This window comes from Cydia pomonella, chromosome 9 (assembly GCF_033807575.1).
Source record: "Cydia pomonella isolate Wapato2018A chromosome 9, ilCydPomo1, whole genome shotgun sequence".
NCBI classification, from domain to species: domain Eukaryota; kingdom Metazoa; phylum Arthropoda; class Insecta; order Lepidoptera; family Tortricidae; genus Cydia; species Cydia pomonella.
The window spans coordinates 21,711,104-21,730,970 of record NC_084711.1 but is presented as its reverse complement, the minus strand read 5'-3'; the positions used below and the strand labels follow the sequence as shown (position 1 = coordinate 21,730,970).

Genomic DNA, 19,867 nt, shown 5'->3' with positions numbered 1-19,867 from the left:
ACATACCTATACAGGGTATTTAGTCATCTGCAATAATTTACGGGCTGAATATATAGGTCATACCAGGGATCGGAAACCGGTATTTTTTGTATGAGAACGATAACGGTATTTTTTCGTTCTTTGTTAATTATTTCATTTCTAATTGGGCAATCTAATAATACAAAGTCGTTATCTAAAAACACAACGGAGTCCTATATTTGGAGTATAAAATAAACCGAAATATATGTTTATTTCAAAGTTTTTCCAAAAAACCGGTTCCGATCCCTGGGTCATACTGAGCAACTTTTACTGTGTGAAAATTGATGTTTTTCTAAAGAATTTGATACCATCAGAATACGCCTCCAGGTCACATAATTATGTTGTAGTGGAACTCTACAAAACATTGGCGGCTTTAAATAAATTATGTATTTATTATTTGATCATTACATTATTTAATACAATTCTAAAACAAAAAAGAGGTTCTTCAAAAAAGGAGTGTATAGATTTTTAAAGGGTCGGCAACGCGCATGTAACACATCTGGAGTTGCAGGCGTCCATAGGCTACGGTGACTGTTTACCATCAGGCGGGCCGTATGATTGCTTGCCAACGTCGTGGTAAAAAAAAAAAAAAACAAATAATGTGATATTTCTAATATTTATTATAAAACGATTTTATATTAGATACATAATCGGACAAATGTCAGACTCGCCCACCGAGGGTTCCGTACTTTGTAGTATTAGTTGTTATAGTGGCAAAAGTTATCACGGTTCATGACATACAGACAGACGGACAGTGGAGTCTCAGTAATTTAGGTCCCATTTTTACCCTCTGTGTATGGGACCCTAAAAATGAGCTACATCGGGTTTCGCTTCAGTTACAGTTAAAAACAATTCGTACGGGTAATTATCACCACATTTCCTTCCAAGGTGTTTTATTCACAAGCGTGGAAAAGTTGTTTGATGCAAATTTTGAGTTATTTTCTCATGTTAGCTGATAGAACCTGCTTACGAAGCTGATGGTCCCGGGTTCAAATCCTGGTAAGGGCATTTATTCGTGTGATGAGCATGGATATTTGTTCCTGAGTCATGGGTGTTTTCTATGTATTTAAGTAGGTATTTATAAATATTTATATATTATATATATCGTTGTCTAAGTACCCTCAACACAAGCCTTATTGAGCTTACTGTGGGACTTATTCAATTTGTGTAATAATGTCCTATAATATTTTATTTATTTAGAAATGACTTATAACTGATTTTGAATGATAAATATTTATTTATGTTCACTTGCATTTGATTTGTAAAGGAAGGGTTGAAAGGTCTGGCAGTCGCTTTCGTAAAAACTAGTGCCTACACCAAATCTTGGGATTAGTTGTCAAGCGGACCCCAGGCTCCCATGAGCCGTGGCAAAATGCCGGGACAACGCTAGGAAGAAGAAGAATTGGATTTGATTAGTAATGTTTTGTAATTAGTATTTACCTCGCTATTGTTTAATCTCGGCTCGAACCACTCGCTACGCTTATTCAATTTTAGAATCCTTCACTGGCTCGGTTATCGGTTATCTATATAATCTATAATCATTTATTTATTTAAAGACAACAATGGTCCACACAATACATATTATATTAGGTACACACAATACAAATTATATTAACAAGATTAAAATATACATTACAATAAAAATTAAATTAAAATTGTAACACCAATCACCTAGAACAGAACGACGTACTAGTAACTCCATCCTGCGCTGAGTAGCGCAACTACACCTTACAGAACTTTCACCTACCGCCAATAGATGGCGCGGGCGTCGAGTTAGAACACGCTAACGACTGTTCGACTCAGATTTCATAAGTAGGCTTGCTGATTTCGTATGTTATCTTTCTTCAGGGGATTAGTACTGGTGTGGTGTTAACGGATTCCCGGCTCGTCACTTTATAGTTTATTATAGTCGTTTATAAGTGTATCTTACTCCACAGATTTTCTAAGAACAATATATTTTTAGTTTATATGTAGAATAACTACAGTGACATCTTTTGATACTTATCCTTAAACAATCTAGCTATCTCGTACACTGGTAAGAAGTTAAACTGATAGATGGCGCTTAAAATAAATCTCGCGATATTACATCGATTTTTTTCCGCATCGATTAATTATGTTTAAATGGCCTTTTTAAAAGGTTTTTTGTTGTAATATGCCAATCAATTGGAATTATACACGTTTGGTTGATAATTGGAGAGATTTCAATTAAAATAAATACCGATGTAGGCCAAATGGTGCTCTGAGTGACATCTCTTGATTTTCTCTGGAACTAATCGAGACTACTATGGGTTTGTTACTCTATATATATTTACTTTATGCTTACTCTGTACCGTTGTTGGTATCAATAAAAGATGTCCGTGCACATTATGGTTTACATCTCGACTCATCGCTCCCGAGTCCCGGTAACAAAAGGAAATTAGCAAGAGGGGTTAAACAACAACTTTGCCCCCTTGTAAAACAAATAACTATTGATTTGTAGTAGTACTAGCGCCATCTAGATTTAATCAACACATCAATATAAGTCTCCACAAGAAGCTCTTTGGTCTTCGGAACTGAGAAACTGACAAACAGCCGTCCCTTCTGAAACGGGAATGTTTTAAGCAACGGGACATCCGGGTATGACAAGTTCACAAGATGATACTCCGCCTGTGAACAAAATGAATTGGATAGAATAAAAAAATATTTATCGGGCGTAAAAACATACATGCAGGAAGGGCACCCAAAATTAAAAACTAAGACTTAAAACACCGACCGGCGACCGGTTTGGCCTAGTGGGTAGTGACCCTGCCTACGAAGCTGATGGTCCCGGGTTCAAATCCTGGTAAGGGCATTTATTCGTGTGATGAGCATGGATATTTGTTCCTGAGTCATGGGTGTTTTCTATGTACGAGTATTTAAGTATTTATAAATATTTATATATTATTATATATATCGTTGTCTACGTACCCTCAACACAAGCCTTATTGAGCTTACTGTGGGACTTAGGCAATTTGTGTAATAATGTCCTATAATATTTATTTATTATTTATTTATTTAAAATAGAAACAAAATAGAACAGAATAGTAACAGAACAGAACAAAACATGTGCCAGAAAGAGAACAAGTTTACAAATATTCCTTTTTGGCTATATCCGCTTGGTTAAAAAATTGTTGGGTTACGAGTAAATACTTTAAGGTTATACTTAAAATAGGTAACGGATTTGCAGTTTCTGATTGGTGGGGGTAAATTGTTCCAACACTTCGTTGCAGCATATCGGAAACTGCCACGAAAAGCGGACGTACTGTGTTGCGTGCCGTTAAATCTGAGGGCACCACGTACGAAAAAACTTAAGTTATATAATAGAAAAGACCGCTGTTTATCGTGAATGAGAAAAAGCAATGATGCAAAGTGCAAGGTTTTTAAGGTGGCGTTCGGGTGAAAACTACCTACGGCATTAATGCCGTCACTGTATCTGTCAATTTCCTTGATAAAATCAGTGACAGATAGAACATCATAAACGCGGCAGTAATGCGGTGGCGAACGTCACTCATTTTATCAAGGAATTGACAAGTTCGACTGGTTTATCCTAGTACTCGTTGATTTTGTAGCATATTAAAGAAACATTTTTATTTATTACACATACTCTAGTGTGTACAAATTGAAATGTGTCTACAAATTGCTAAGAATAACCCACAAATGGGTAAAAATTCTTTTCGTTGTCTTTTTCTTTGTCCCCAAAAAATGAGACGGAGTGGAGCCTTCTGTATGACATAAAACTTTGTTTTTAATTTTTCTCATGTAAACATACAAATAGCACTGACTTTTTTATTTATTTAATAGAAAACATATATACAAGCGTGACAGAGTAGTAAAAAAGAACACAATGAAAAAAAATTTGGGCCAAATAAACTTAAAATGAATAAAATAATAAACAAGATCAGGTACCGTAATTACAGAGAGCGGAAGTTTTGAAAAATCGTACCGTTTGCCAAAAAATTTACTAGCAATCTTGAGGATTTTATCTAGGGGTTTCAGCGATTCAAATCCTGATTTTATGACTTTCGTTTGATGCAAAAATATCAAATCACGAACGTAGGTTTAAACTGCACTTCAAAAATTTGTAACAATTTATGCACAAAAGCTAAAAATATCAATATAGCTTCCAGATGCGCAATTTTATTTTTGAGGGAACAAATTTGAATTCGTAAATATTATATTCGCGATCCCGAGTAGGCACATCCTTCTCGCTCCGCTTAGGCTCAGTGAAAGTGAGAGAGAAACACGAATCTACAGGTCCTTATGAATTAATAATGAAGCCACTGAATCCAGCAGACCCATTAGCGACTACTGAAATGTTTGTTAGCATGGCTCACGAAACTTTTTTAGCCACTATGTTGCTACGAGTCAAACCGGGGATCCGTCGGTGATGGCGGGATAATGTAGACTCCTTTTTGAGATACTGGCCGGTCGTAGCTCAAAACCGGGATGAGTGAAAGAAGAGGGGGGAGGCCTTTGCCCAGCAGTGGGACACAATAGGCTCGTAATAATAATATGTTGTCCAACCAATTGAAGACAAATCAAAAGCAAACCTGTGGGAACGGGCATTTTCTGAAGACCTCCGGCATACGAGCTGCAAAGATGTTGCCAAAGGTGTTATCTTTCATAATGAAGTCACACGCTCTGTAGTGCATCTCCACGAAGCTGCGTCTGTACTCGTTGCTCAGGAACTCGTACAAGTATATATCGATCTGTAATGTTAAAGTGTCAGGTTTTTTTTAATGTAATGGGCAGCAAATGAGTAGACGAGCCACAGTCATCGCCACCCATGGATATAAGCAACATCAGAGGTGCCACTTATCCGTTACCAATCTTTGAGAATCCTAAATTTCTACTTCTTGAAGAACCCCTGTCATAGCACAAAGGAAATACCCCATAAGGTAGCTCATTCCACAACTTGCACGTTCTGGGCAAAGACGAGCGAGATCCCGACTTGCTCTTCGTTTGACACGTGTCGAGGAAGTGAGGATGAGCTTTGTTTCTTTGGTGGGAGGTGCGGCGATAAAGACGCCACGGTGGCTGAACTAAATATAGATATAATTGCCCAATGTTAATGTACTGGGTTGGGCAAACTGGGGCTATTGCTCATTTTAGGTCGAAATAGATAAATTCCGGTTATCTATTTCGTAGAAAAATAGCAATTCTGTTAAAATAAGTTCCTCTGTTAGAAAAGTACATATTAAAAGGTTGCCTGGAAGAGATCGCTCTGTAGCGATAAGGCCGCTTGTTGTTTACCTCTATCTTCATGTATTATATGTGTTTCCATGTACATTTGTTCTGAGGTTGTGCAATAAAGAGGATTTGTATTGTATTGTATTAAGTAGTTGTATATTTTACTCATTACTAACAATCTATGGACTTACATGGTTCGAAATAAATAATCTATTATTACCTATTATTTTATTTTATTTAAACTAAATAACTTTTTTCAATGACCTAAATCCAAAAATCAGGTTACATAGTGAGAGTCATAAAGTGCACAAACAGCACCCGCGACAGACGTCCAAAATGTCACATACAGTTACCAATGTAGTTAGCCATGGACATGTCAATTACAGGTGTCGTTCTATATGTCGTATTTTTATACAATTATATACTGGGTGTCCAAAAATTCAACAGAGTGAGGAACAGAGCTTTCTTTCAATACCCGATGCGGTAGGGACTGCATAATAGTAGTAGTAGTACCCAATAGGCCAAAATAGTAGTAGTAGTACATAGTAGTAAAACACTTTATTGTACAATAATTTATATAAAACTTTTTAACAAAAAATAAAACCGACTTCAAATATTACCAAAAGCGCCATACATGTACCTATAACATTTGAAGAGTTCCTTCGATTTCTCCAAGATCCCATCATCAGACCCCGACTTGGTGCCAACGGGACCACCTCGGGGTAATACCCGTTCGATTAAAAAAAAAATTGTGAAAATCGTTTCACGATTCTCGGAGATATCGAGTAACATACATACAAAAAAAAAACAGTCGAATTGAGTACCTCCTCCTTTTTTGAAGTCGGTTAAAAAGAAACATGAAACAAACAAACAGGAAAAAACACACATCATTTGTACAAAGGCGAACTTATCCCTTTCAGGGATTTCTTCCTGTTAACCTTTGAGCAATTGAGGAATAATTGGAGAACGGTATACATTAAAACTGTACTAAACGCCATAAAAGAAGAAAAAGAAAAAGGTTGCCAGAGCTCAACGAGGAGTGGGAGGGGGTTAGGGTCGGCAACGAGCATACTCCTCTGGAGTTGCAGGCGTACATATGCTACGGAGACTGCTTACCATCAGGTGGGCCGTATGCTTGTTTGCCACCGACGTAGTATTAAAAAAAGAAAATATTTAATTTCCTAAGACTACTAGAGCAACTCAACTCGAGAACAAGAGGATTTACAAATACAAATACTTTATTAATAACGCCAAGTTACATGTCAGTAACATTCTATATAAAATTTAAAATTAATTGAATAATTAATGAATTATTAATTACTTACAGTTACATTATTTCCAAACGGAACAAGTGTCTTATAATGCAAGCTGACGTAATGTATTGGGTCGATGCGACTATAGCGGCGAGCACTGACGTTCATATACTCATAGTATTTGGGGTTCCAGTACGTCACGTTGGAGCGTTCGAAATCGGCGTAGAAAATCTGAAAATAATGCAGGCGTAATCTGAAAATAATGTATGACCATACTTAAACACAATAATAAAGCAGCTTGTGGCGAGCTGTTGGGGAGTAACGACCCAACGGACCCGAGTGCTCCCGAGAGTAGGTCAGGGTTTCCGTCTCCGGTGTGTCCTCATTGGCCGTCCAGAACTCCAGAGAGGTCTCGCTAGAGCTATATGCTCCAGGGGTACAAGTGAACCTCTCAGCAATACCGGTAACTAAGTTTCGACATATACGCGGAAAGTGCTCATTCCTGTACACGTGAAGGGAACACATATTATGTACTTCGTAAGGTGAGGTATAGGTAATTCGCAACTCGTGTAGATTTAAAGCACTTTCTTCGGTAGTATTTTAATTTATCACCATTAGTTGCGATTTTTTTATTTTCTGCCCTTGTATCGTAATAATAGATTGTTAACCAAGGAATGAAAGTGAGAACGCCGTCGTCCGAGACTGAAATGGTGCTTCTCACCCGAGTTAAACCGTCTACTTTTCATCTCGAATACGATAAACGATAAACTTTTATAGTTCTTGAATTTACTTTCAATTAACAATTTAGGTAAAAGTCTCATGATTTATGAAATGATGAGTTTAATTTTAGATTAGAAATTGTACAACAAATCCATTTAATATCAAATTTTAATTGCTTATCGTAATATAAACAAAATAGCCTACTGGGAAAATAAAGTGCTCCAGTGCAGAAACGCAACATTTTATGCACACTATTTAGAACAACAACGACCATTTTGGAGCTTGAGAAATGAATATAACTAATTTCAACGTAAGGGGAGTAAGGGGAGAACGGAGCATAACATCTTTTCCGACCCAATTGTCAACCCCACCTGCACGCGCCGGATGGCGGCGGTGACCAATAGGCTGCAGTGGTGCTACGGACGGGGCTCTGGCGACCGAGTCAATGGCGGTATATCCATTCCCCCATGCTGGGCAACTGGCTGGAAGAGGCTGCAACGGCCTTGGGGTCTAAATAACCTCAAAAAAGACGAATGTAGAAGGATTTTGGGGCCCCACTACATATTATTTGCCCTTAGTAAAACCATATGTCATGTCCAAATCAAGAAATAGTAAGCCATGTGAACCGACTAGCCCTCGGCGTCGAAGAGCTGCCAGGCTCGACGATGTTAAATTAGAAAAGTGAAGAGCATAGATGGACTAATTCGCATGACTGAACATAGAGAGACATATAGACATATGGTCGCCAACCTCCTGGACGGAGATGGCACGTGAAGAAGAAGAAGAATTTCAACGTATTTTAGGGCCATCATGTATCCATTTACAGTTACTCGTTTCGACAATTCCTCTCAGAAAACAATTTACAAATTGTACCTGTTGAAAACAGCATTTCTAAATTACGAGTATTCTAAGTCAGTACCCCTAGTGTGAATTTATTCGATAGCGTGACGTGACGTACGCGTTTGCGTTAAGTCTCATTTTGTATGGCATTTTGAGTTTCCAAAACGTTCCGCTTGGCGCGCTGTCCCATACAAAATGAGACTTACCGCAAACACGTACGTCAAGTCACGCTATCGAATAAATTTACACTAGGGGACTGACTTAGAATACTCGTAATTTAGAAATGCTCTTTTCAACAGGTACAATTTGTAAATTGTTTTCTGAGAGGAATTGTCGAAACGAGTAACTGTAAATTAATTATATAACTAAATATTAAAAATATATTATATTCTTACCCTTTCCCTGGCTAAACCAATGCTCATTATCAAACATAATAACATACATAAGAACCATATAATACACTTCACTGCCATAATTAATTCTAACGTAAGGAAATAGGTTCGTTATTTAGATATTCATTTTGCATAAATACTCGAAGACCTTATTTTAAAAATCTTTTTTTGTTAGTTAAGTACCTTCAGTCTGAATGAAGCCAAAATTATAATAAAACGCAATGTTTTCCGATTTGTAAATGTTGCTATTAAAATGAAATCAGTATAATCTACTTACTCATAGTAGACATAGTATAAAGGGCAGTTAGTCTAGGCTGTAATAAACACACTTTCATAAGTTTTATAAAAAATGGACGACTTTTATTGTACAAAATAATTAGGCAAGCAAGGTATCACTGCTTTGTTAGGGTTCCGTAGCCAAATGGCAAAAAACGGAACCCTTATAGATTCGTCATGTCCGTCTGTCTGTCCGTTTATGTCACAGCCACTTTTTGAATAGTTTGCCAAAGTGGTCAAATGTCCCCCCCCCACCCTGTAACTTCTAAAATAAGAGAATAATAAACCTAATAAAATATATGATGTACATTACCATGCAAACTTCCACCGAAAATTGGTTTGAACGAGATCTAGTAAGTAGTTTTTTTTAATACGTCATAAAATTTAAAAAAAAAATATTCATCAAACCCATACGTGTTTTCGATCCCTGCGTGTGGGGTATAGGCATAGGTCTGAAATGATATTGAGGTTTCTAATATGATTTTTTTATAGTTTGCGCGAGAGACACTTCCAAAGTGGTAAAATGTGTCCCCCCCCCCCCCGTAACTTCTAAAATTACAGAATGAAAAATCTAAAAACAAATATATGATATACATTGCCATGCAAACTTCCACCGAAAATTGGTTTGAACGAGATCTAGTAAGTAGTTTTTTTTTAATACGTCATAAAATAAAAAAAATATTTTTTTCATCAAACCCATACGTGTGGGGTATCGGATAGGTCTTCAAAAATGATATTTAGGTTCCTAATATCATTTTTTTCTAAACTGAATAGTTTGCGCGAGAGACACTTCCAAAGTGAAAAAAATGTGTCCCCCCCCCTGTAACTTCTAAAATAACAGAATGAAAAATCTAAAACAAATATATGATATACATTACCAGGCAAACTTCCACCGAAAATTGGTTTGAACGAGATCTAGTAAGTAGTTTTTTTAATATGTCATAAATGGTACGGAACCCATCATGGGCGTGTCCGACTCGCACTTGGCCGCTTTTTTTTCGTTTAGGTGTAATATAAAACTATATCACATAGTTCAGAAATTGGGGAATAAGTCGCACAACAATAGTAATATACTGATTTATACGGAAATGAATTGGTTTAAAACGGTCGACCCCTTAATAAAAGGGTAAACCTCGAATATCAATATATTCTTGTAAGTAGATTTATCTTCGCTACAAATTAAATTTATGGAATGAACGATTCTAACAATTGAAAGGTTTCTAAACACGTCAAGTGTGATCATTACTCTTCCTTCCAAACAGAGCAGTTGAAAGTAAAGGATACTAGGCCTTATTTCTATCTACATAAAATAGACTATAGTGTTCATCAATACAGAATTATCACTGCCTAACAAAACCGATGTTTGACAGCGGAACGCAGGACTCGGAACCCGGTTTACATTTCAAACCGGTTTCGTTAATTTACCCGGAAACGAAAAGGATTTCGTTCCCGTTTGCGGTTACCGGTTAATTAACTGTTATATCGAGAAATTGAAAATATGAAAAATCAAGGTAAAATTGTAAAATTCAAAACAATATTTTTTAAACAAATAAAAATTTGGGACAATCTTACACAGATCGATCTAGTCCCAAACTAAGCAAAGCTTGTACTACGGGTACTAGGCGACCATATACATACTTATATACATAAATACATAAAAAACACCCATGACTCAGGAACAAGTATCTATGTTCATCACACAAATAAATGCCCTTACCGGGATTCGAAACCGGGACTATCGGCTTCATAGGCCAGGGTCGGTCGTCATAAATGGCATATAGTTTCAAAACACCGTGATATTTCTAAGTAGGTTACAGACTACGCTTCAGTACCCACGATTCTAACCCTTCTTCAAAGGTCAACTTAGGCTATTGTTATGAGTAAAGAGCTTCGAGGATAGGTTATGTCTGAATAAATTTAATTTAATTTTGTTCCAAGGTAGTATAGTTTCGGACCCGGGTACGTCCTTAAACTACGTCCAAAAGAGAGGTATGGGCATTGTGAATTTCATCTCGATTTGTGTAGTAGGGCACAGCCAGTGGATGTCATTCCAGATCTAGAGCAGAGCCCAACTGGGGAAGTACCTCCACCTTACAGAAAACAGCAGCCAAATAACACTAGACCCTACTAGTGTTGCGTTCCTGCCGGTGAGTAAGGTTGCCAGAGCGCAACTAGGGTGCGGGGTGTTAGGGTCAGCAAGGCGCATGTAACTCCTCTAGAGTTGCAGGCGTACATAGGCTACGGAGACTGCTTACCATCAGGCGGGCCGTATGCTTGTTTGCCACCGACATAGTATAAAAAAAAAGTATACACAAGCCGCACAACGGGTTGTAAAAATAATTGAAGGGACTCTTTGAAGAAATGTTTCATCTAGGTTGTTTAATAACACTTTCGGTGCCGGGCGCCCCGTTTCCAGAACAAAATGAACAAACATGTTATTGGTAGTGAATGTGTTAAAGACCAGAATCAAAAATATTCATATACAAAGAATTTCCTTCATCTGCTTCACTAATAAACTAATTTTTCACGCCACTGTTCGGAAATGTGGCAATAGATGGTTTAAAACCAAGCTGGAAAGTAGGCAATTAGCTGTAGCACCTGAGCTAAGACCACTACAATGTTTCATTGTTGTCATCATCTGTCATTGGTGATCATTGTTATCATCATCTGTCATTGGTGATGGTAAAAGGTCTTTTTTTGTTGCAACTTTTTCCTTCAAAAATAAAATTAGGTTATTTATAGGATCAATTACTTGTTAAAAAACAAAGAAATGTCAAAACCATTCAGTTCATGCTTAAAGCGTTTTTACTTTCATAAATTGTTTGTGGTATTTTAGCAAAAACGCTTCTAAGTTTAGAGTCGGTCAACGCCTCAAACTCAAGCAAACAACGGAAAAACGCCTCTTAAAAGTGATTAAAAAAGTAAAAAAGGCGGATTCGGAAAATATTTACTGAATTGGATAGTGTTAGACTAAAAAATACATGAAACACGTACCTGCGCTACAAAAATGGGTTCTTCTTGTGAATAAAATATAAATGTTCCTGGAAAAACTACATCGCTTTCTTTCAACAATTGTCCTCAAGCCAATAAATATTAATTTCTATTCTTTGTGATACTCGTATTATTTGAAGGCCTCCACTGACGTGTCGGCCCTCAAACTCACTAGTTTATATTTGAGCGCTTTTCCGGCCTTTCCTACAATGTAGGTGCTTTATTTTTGCTTAGGTACTCAATAAACACTTCGTATTCGTCGTATTATATGTATTCACTCCAGTCAGAAACTCTTGACTACGCTCTTGACAATAAAAGAAATACGAGTGCATTTGCAAATTGTATCTCATCGTAGTATTATCTTCTCAATTATTATCCAAAATAAAAATAAATGAGATGAGAATTTTAATAAATAACGAGTTTAAGTTTAAGAGTTAAGAGTACGATAGGAACTGTCCTAAAGAGGGAAGTAAAGGAAAGTCTTAATATTTTCCATTCTGCACGATTTTTAGTATGTTATATTGACACAATTAAAAACTAGGTTAATAAGTTTTTTTATTTATTTCAAAACTTGCAAAACAGAAAAAATACATTTTTTTAAGCGAAACCTATAAACCTAAAATATATTATGCCATCAAAATCAAAGAGATTAGTTAAAATTTAGTTAGTGGAAAACGTTTTCTCCCGAAATAGAATTTCGTAGAAAAAATACCGTTATTTCGCTAGTATCGTAAACCTATTCTTTCCTCTGAATAAACCTCAAACCTATTCAAATTTGGCAATATTTGCAGATGCTTTTACTAGTTTTTAATAAATATAGTCACAAAATGAACTAGCGTATATTACAATCATACTCTCAATTCTTGTTTCTATTATATGGGTAAAATTATACCCATAAGAAATATATGACGCAGCAGACGATATAATTCTTTTAATGGACAAGTTCAAACTCAAGGGAACGAATGATAACTACCATCTCCGTAGCAATGCGCATAAAAACAGACTGATCGCTGATCCGCACAGACTCGCTAAGTCCCAGCGATCTGTATACTGCGCAGGACCGTCTGTTTACAACCGCTTACCCGATAGTATCAGAAACGCAGCTACCACCGCGGGCTTTAAGTATAAATTAAAAATGTGGCTCTTGAGCGAAGTGTTCTACGATTACGCAGAACACTTTAACCTACCTATTATAATTTAAAGTAAATAATATTATTGTTTCTGATTATATATATAATATATAATAATGTTGTTACTATTATAATTTGAACTTTTATACATTGATTTTATAATGAATAATTAATTAATTCAACACTGTGATTTTATAATCGTAATTACAAGGTATAAAGTACAGTATGTACTCACTATCAAGAAAGGACTTGTAACTTTTTGTTATTAATAAATATTTGTATTTGTATTAGCCTAATTGAAGTAAGTAAATATACTTTATATAAAACAAAAAAAGGAATCAATAATATTTTAATCACTTGCATGATATGAGTAAGATATGATTAGTTAAGTAGGTATTTGATGATAAATGATAATCGATTCTATATATTGTAATTGTTTGCTTGAATTTTATGTTTTTGTGGGAATAAATGGCTTTATTATTATTATTATTAAACATACTTTATTGCACTATAAAGGAAAAATTCTATTTACAATGTAAGTAAAGGTCGCAAGAGGTGGTCATATCGCTGTAAGCGATCTCTTCCAGACAACCCACAACATTTAGTCTCCCACTTGTGCAAAACTGCACAACCTTTTTTATAATTTTACTTTTTTACGTATTTTGTTTATGGTTTTTTGCTACTTTTTTATCTATTTTTACTATTTGACAGATTACATTTTGTTTCTCTAAGAAAACCAGTGCCTATTATTTAAGTCCTTTAAACCACTCTTGGGTAAAGGCCTCCCAACGTTTCATCCACTTGACCCTGTCAATTATATTTTCCCACCGATCCAGTTAGAATGCATCCATGTCGTGCCAGCATTTATTTTCCAGCTGATGATTTATAATAGAAAAATTAAAAACCAGACAGGCGGATACTTTGTTATAGAACTCTATTGTTATTGGACAGTTGCAATAAAAGGATCAGTATACCTAGTCTTGGGTTAATAACTATGAGATATATATGTACTACAGAAATGGCGTAGTACACAAAAAGTCTTATCAAACTTCACACAATCAGTTACGCTCTTCTAACTAGTAAACCAACTGGTTTTGCTTGTTGATTCAAAGGCACCTTAAATGTAAACTTTAATCTAAATAGTTAAAAAAATATATCAACAACAAAGCTATCAGTTATTATCTGCTGTAAAATATATCTCGTATCATAATGTGCAGATAAAACTTTATTATAAATTGGATTACATTACAATGTTTACAATAAGAGCACAATGAGTTTCACCGGCAAAGTGGCAATCGTGACTGGTGCTGCATCCGGGATAGGAGCTGCCACAGCCAAAGCACTGGCCAGAGAAGGTGCCAAGGTGGTCCTGGTCGATAAAGACGAAGAAAAACTACAGGAAATTGCAAAGCAGTGCGAACAACACGGCGATAAACCTCTCACCATCAGAGCGGACATCACTAAAGATGAAGATGTCAAAACGATAGTGAAAGAAACTATTAACCATTTTTGTCAGTTAGACATACTGGTAAATAATGCTGGAATTGCTGGTATTACATCCATATTAGATGAAAGTCTGATGGAAAGCTACGACTACATTATGAACACGAATCTCCGCTCAATGGTCCATTTGACACACCTTGCTGCTCCCTACCTGATCATGACTAAGGGTAACGTCGTTAATATTTCAAGCATCGCCTCTTATCGGTGCAGACATAAGAAATATCTGTGTTATGCGATTTCGAAAGCCGGTGTAAGTCACTTTACGCGCTGCGTGGCTTTGGACCTTGCTCAGCATGGAGTAAGAGTGAATACTGTAAATCCTGGAGGTACCAAGACTAATATATTGCAAAATGCAGGAATGCCAAACTCAGACGAAACATATGAGGCCTGGAAAGACCGCGCTGCGTTAAAAAGGATGGTGGAGCCTGAAGAGATCGCAGATCTAATTCTGTTCCTGGCTAGTGATAAAGCTAGGAGCATTACTGGATCGGCGCATGTTATTGATAATGGTGCACTCTTGGTTTAATAATTTAAAATCAAATTAACAAATATAAATATTGATTACATCAGATAAAACATATATAAACGATAAATCTTAAAACCTAAATCAAAAAATAAATAATACTAAACTTAAAATAAAATACTAAAAAATATGTAAGCAAAATGCAGTTATATATTCCCCAACAACTGGTGGACCAGACCATCAGTTTACCATTGTATCTAGTCTAATCTGTGTAGTGTAGTAGTTGTTGGGTCTAGGCGGTATTTAAAAAAAAAACTGTTGTGCTGAAATAAATATTTTTTTTCATGTCTTATGCTCTGAAAGTGGGTCATTGTTGGTCTGTAAAGTGCGGAGAAAGTTATACGTTTCTGCTCTAGTGCAGACAAGTGGTGTACTCCTCTATTTCTCCGTCCCATTCCCATCAGCAAGTAGGTAAGACAAATTGAAAAATATTGTTTAATTTACCCGTCTGGAACAATTGGTAATTGTCCTAATTTAACTTATCTCACATTAGATCATCTTTAACAAAAATTATGTACTTATGTAAATTGTACAATTTTTGATTAATTATGTTGAAACAATCGTTCCCTTATAGAACCGAAAGAATAATAGTACACCATTTTTTTAAACTTTAAACTTGCGTACGTGAGCAAAAAAGGTATCTTACCCAGCCACACGACACTTAAACATTTTTACAACATTAAATGGGTTTTTAAAGTTATTTGGCATTCATGTAAATAAAATAACATATAATATAAAAGTTGCTTATTTTGCTCATTAAATTGTTATACAATATTTAAATCTCTAATATACCTAGTTTCAATATGTTGGCTGTATGAGTCATGCCCTTGACTATTGGCAGTTTTATGAACGAAAAAGTAAAAAAAATAATAATTTTAGAGTCAATTCCGCTGCCTTGATACTTTTATGAACAAAAATCATTTAAAAATTACTACAGTTTGCTGAAATATTTGTGTTTTCAAAAATATTGGAATCTAAATTACATTCGCTAGGAGTAATTTATCGTCACGACCGTAAGTATTTACTTTAATTACTAATTTTTCAAAAATGCCTTGTCTTTTTTGGTTTCCTCGCATTCAAAAAACCCTCGCCCAAATTCCCTGCTTCCCGCCAAGGCTCGGTACCGGTTTATAAAATACCGGTTTATTTCGGTTTTCCTCTGAACTTTTATAAGAACGCGAAGGTTTTAAGAACTTTATTGTTACCTAACAAACCAGTTTATTCCACAAGCGAGCGCCCAAACGGCCGGCTGGCCTGGTGGTGTGGACGTAAACATAGTCACCGATATATTTATTTAATCATTTATTTCAAGTAACTTTAGACTCATAACTATGTTAGTATGCACTTACAGCTATGTTAATATGTACAAACTTATCACTAAATAATTACTAAGACAGCTATGTTTCTAGAAGCACCTACTTAGTGGTTAGACATAATAGGTACTTCTAGAAACATGCATGTCATCACAATGCCTCAAATATGGGCAGTCAAACCTCTCGGCAATCGAGCGCAGGATTGGGTTGGGGCTGGCCCGCACCCGGCGCACCAGGGATGTGCATCGTTTGCGCATAGTTGTGTAAAAGCAATCTACGCGCGCTTCAGCAAACATCCCTGATGCGCTACAGAAGCGGGGCAGCCCCACCAATACCCGGAACGCGTTGTTATATTGAACCCGAAGGGCCCCGTAGGCCCGCTGAGTGTAGTACGTCCATAAGCTGCACGTATACAGGGAGGTGCAATATGCTCTAAAAAGAGTTAATTTCACCTCCCTAGTACAGCGCGCAAACTTACGCGCAATCATGTTTGCCCTTACCGACAGGGCCCTCCGTTCGCGCTCGATATCCATGTTATCTTTTAAATCTGAGGTGACAACATGGCCTAAGTATTTAAAAGACATTACCCTTTCTAGAGGACTTCCATTCAAATTGATGGGAGATACCTTATGTATTCGATAGCCGGTAGGCTCAAACACCATGTATTGGGTTTTATCCACATTGTACTTTAGCCCATGTTGGATGGCGTAGGTTTCGCATATACTTAAAAGTTTTCGCAAACCACAAGCCGATGCGCTCAACAAAACCATATCGTCGGCGTAACTCAAATTATTCATACAAACTGTGTCAATATGGCAGCCGATATGCGTTTTGCCGAGCGCCTCGAGAAGCTGATTTATATAAAGGTTAAAAAGTGTGGGCGAGGTCAAACCCCCCTGCCTCACCCCACACTCCAACCGACACCGGTTTTTATCGGTTATTATTTACCGGTATTTACACATATAGAAAGACACCGGTTTTTATTGTTCTAAACCTGTTAATTAGACAAGAACTGTTCTAATAAAAACCGGTTTGAAAATAACGGTTTTCGAGCGAAACTGAAATTAAAAGGCTTTGAGCCAAGTACATGATAACGGTTTGGAAATTTAACCGGTTTCCGAGCCTTGCTTCCGGCATAGACCCTAGAATGGCGGCGGTTTACCTTAGAACCGAGAGCCCCCCCCCCCCCCCAAATACTTCGTCAGACCTCAATAAAAAGGGGCCAAACTGAAAACCAGCGCTGGACGCCAGTCTAGCATATGCTGAGCTTGGTACCCACAGCCAACATGTCTTGCTAATTTTAATTACCAATTAGATTAGACAATAAGTTAGTACTTAACCTAGAATAATTTAGTACATACCTAACCTAGACGTTATGTATTGTTTTTCTTTTTATCATGATGCTTTGGCAATAAAGTGATTTGATTTGATTTGAAAATACCTATTGGACGTTCCGACACCTTTTTATTAATTTCCCAAACCCATAGTTTTTATAGCAAGCGCCGCGAACTGATACTATTTTTGGACCCGGGTATGTCCTTTTTTTTTTTTGACGGAGTGGGAATGCATTTACGCTCGGTGTGTGGGACTCGCCAACCCGGGTATGTCCTAAAGAGAGCTATGGGCACTTTGAATGTCATCTCGCTTAGTGTGGTAGGGCACAGTAGCAGATCTAGAGCAATGCCCAACTGGGGAAGTATCTCCAAAAAGTACCTTAAAAACCGCAGCCAAATAACACTAGACCCTACTAATAGTGTTGCGTTCCTGCCGGTGAGTAAGGTTGCCAAAGCGCAACTAGGGTGCGGGGTGTTAGGGTCAGCAAGGCGCAAGTAACACCTTTGGAGTTGCAGGCGTCCATAGGCTACGGTGACCGCTTACCACCAGGCGGGCCGTATATTTGTATACCACCGACGTAGTATACAAAAAACTCATTTATTTTTCATTGTTTAGGTATTTACATTGCTTAATACTAACTTAGAATCTTGCTTATCTTTATAATCGAAAAACACTTGAACCACATGCCAATACACAACAAAGAGATAGGTAAAAATAAATATTTATTTTGTACAAGCAAACAACGAACATTAGGTATTATTACATAGTACGTAGATGGTTACCTGCGTTTGCGCACTGATAGCACTAACAATGTGAACGTAAAAATAAATTCTGGTCAAGGATCTAGTTCTAGTCGGGCAGATAGTTTTGCCAGCCCTCATTTTCAATGAATTGTAATCACTTTAGGTTTATAATATTTGTTATTTCACGTATAATTAATTTAATATTGAAATTAAAAATAATTTAATACTAATTTGAAATACTTTAGGTTTTGTCAGAAAACAAACATTTAATGCAGTAGATAGGTATCTGCTGATCTCAAAATAATGAAATGGAAAAAGGTTAGGTAGGAAATGCAGTACAGTCATGTCTTCTGGACGATGATAATGATAATTTATACTAAAAGACCACCGTTGTCACAAACATACGTCGAGCCAGTAATGCTCCTAGCCTTATCACTGGCTAAGAACAGAATTAATTCTGCGACCTCTTCAGGCTCCGCTACCTTTTTCAACGCAACGTTATCTCTCCAGTACTCCCAACCTTTATCATCATTTGGTTGCCCCAAATTTTGAATTATATTCGTCTTGGTGGGTCCAGGATTTACAGCATTTACTCTAACACCATGGGCAGCGAGATCTAAAGCCACACAGCGCGTGAAGTGATCTACACCTGCTTTCGAAATTGAATACGCAAGTAGTCCTTCGAAAACTCGAAGAGCAGCGTTGCTTGAAGTATTGACGACGTTACCTTTAGTCTTGATCAGGTAAGGCGCAGCAAGATGCGTTAAATAGACCATCGAGCGCAGATTTGTATTCAAAATTCGGTCGAAATTTTGCATAAGATTTTCATCTAATATGGAATTGTATTGGCCGACCCCTGCGTTATTGATCAGTATGTCTAATTGACCAAATCGGTCGATGGTTTCTTTCACAATGGTATTAATTTCTTCGTCTTTAGTGATATCTGCTCTGATGATGAGAGGTTTGTTGCCGTGCTGTTGACATTGCGTTGCTACTATTTTTAGGTTTTCTTCATCTTTATCTACCAGGGATACCTTGGCGCCTTCTCTGGCCAGTGCTTTGACCGTGGCAGCTCCTATCCCGGAGGCAGCACCGGTCACGATTGCCACTTTACCGGTGAAACTCATAGCGTTATTAGAGGATCTTCCGATGCTTACTGCAAATTTATTGTCATCACTCAATTTATAATGAAGTCTTATCGCATTGTTTTTATTTCGATAAGCATATCGATCGTTACTCATTAAGGTAGACGTCCGATAATTATTCACCATTTCAGTGCATTTAATCTTTAAACTGAAGTCATTGTCAATAATAGAGGTGTCATATATTGGGCATTAGCTTGACGAGCACTAAGACGTTTATCTTTGTTGATAGTACGGCGTTAAGCTGGGATTATCTGCGGCTGTTATATTTATATATACCTATATATATTATAAAAGGAACATGATTGTTAGTAATTTGGCTAATTGAGCTATTATTTTGGTATCCGGAAGGGCATTCCTTCCGCATTTGCGGCCATACAAAAAGCTTTGCGCTAGTGTTTGCTCCTAGATGGCTAAGCGAATGTAGGCTTGTAAATACCTACCTGCTTGCGTAATGAGTAAGGTACAAATGACCTGGGA

At 36.9% G+C, this 19,867-nt stretch overlaps 3 protein-coding genes across 3 annotated transcripts; 1 reads left to right on the top strand and 2 right to left on the bottom strand.

The window, feature by feature from the left end:
- Positions 1 to 2,342: 2,342 nt before the first annotated feature.
- LOC133520973 (uncharacterized) lies at positions 2,343 to 8,461 on the bottom strand. The gene is made up of 3 exons (XM_061855692.1): positions 8,435 to 8,461; positions 4,587 to 4,745; positions 2,343 to 2,664 (listed from the first exon to the last, which is right to left on the bottom strand). Exons 1-3 carry the CDS (start codon positions 8,459 to 8,461, stop codon positions 2,503 to 2,505), a joined length of 348 nt encoding a protein of 115 aa, XP_061711676.1. The 3' UTR covers positions 2,343 to 2,502.
- Positions 8,462 to 14,076: 5,615 nt separating this feature from the next.
- On the top strand, positions 14,077 to 14,857 carry LOC133520971 (3-oxoacyl-[acyl-carrier-protein] reductase FabG-like). The gene has a single exon (XM_061855691.1). The coding sequence runs from the start codon at positions 14,099 to 14,101 to the stop codon at positions 14,855 to 14,857; it is 759 nt and encodes a 252-aa protein (XP_061711675.1). The 5' UTR covers positions 14,077 to 14,098.
- Positions 14,858 to 18,485: 3,628 nt separating this feature from the next.
- On the bottom strand, positions 18,486 to 19,482 carry LOC133521662 (3-oxoacyl-[acyl-carrier-protein] reductase FabG-like). The gene has a single exon (XM_061856748.1). The coding sequence runs from the start codon at positions 19,370 to 19,372 to the stop codon at positions 18,617 to 18,619; it is 756 nt and encodes a 251-aa protein (XP_061712732.1). The 5' UTR covers positions 19,373 to 19,482; the 3' UTR covers positions 18,486 to 18,616.
- Between the last annotated feature and the right edge of the window lie 385 nt (positions 19,483 to 19,867).

Excerpts from the sequence above, each read along its gene's own strand:
- LOC133520971 (XM_061855691.1), top strand. The coding sequence starts at position 14,099 with ATGAGTTTCACCGGCAAAGTGGCAATCGTGACTGGTGCTGCATCCGGG.
- LOC133520973 (XM_061855692.1), bottom strand. The coding sequence starts at position 8,461 with ATGAGCATTGGTTTAGCCAGGGAAAGG. Across the intron at positions 4,746-8,434 it reads TTGGTTTAGCCAGGGAAAGG|ATCGATATATACTTGTACGA; the intron begins GTAAGAATATAA and ends TTAACATTACAG. Across the intron at positions 2,665-4,586 it reads GAAAATGCCCGTTCCCACAG|GCGGAGTATCATCTTGTGAA; the intron begins GTTTGCTTTTGA and ends TTTTGTTCACAG.
- LOC133521662 (XM_061856748.1), bottom strand. The coding sequence starts at position 19,372 with ATGAGTTTCACCGGTAAAGTGGCAATCGTGACCGGTGCTGCCTCCGGG.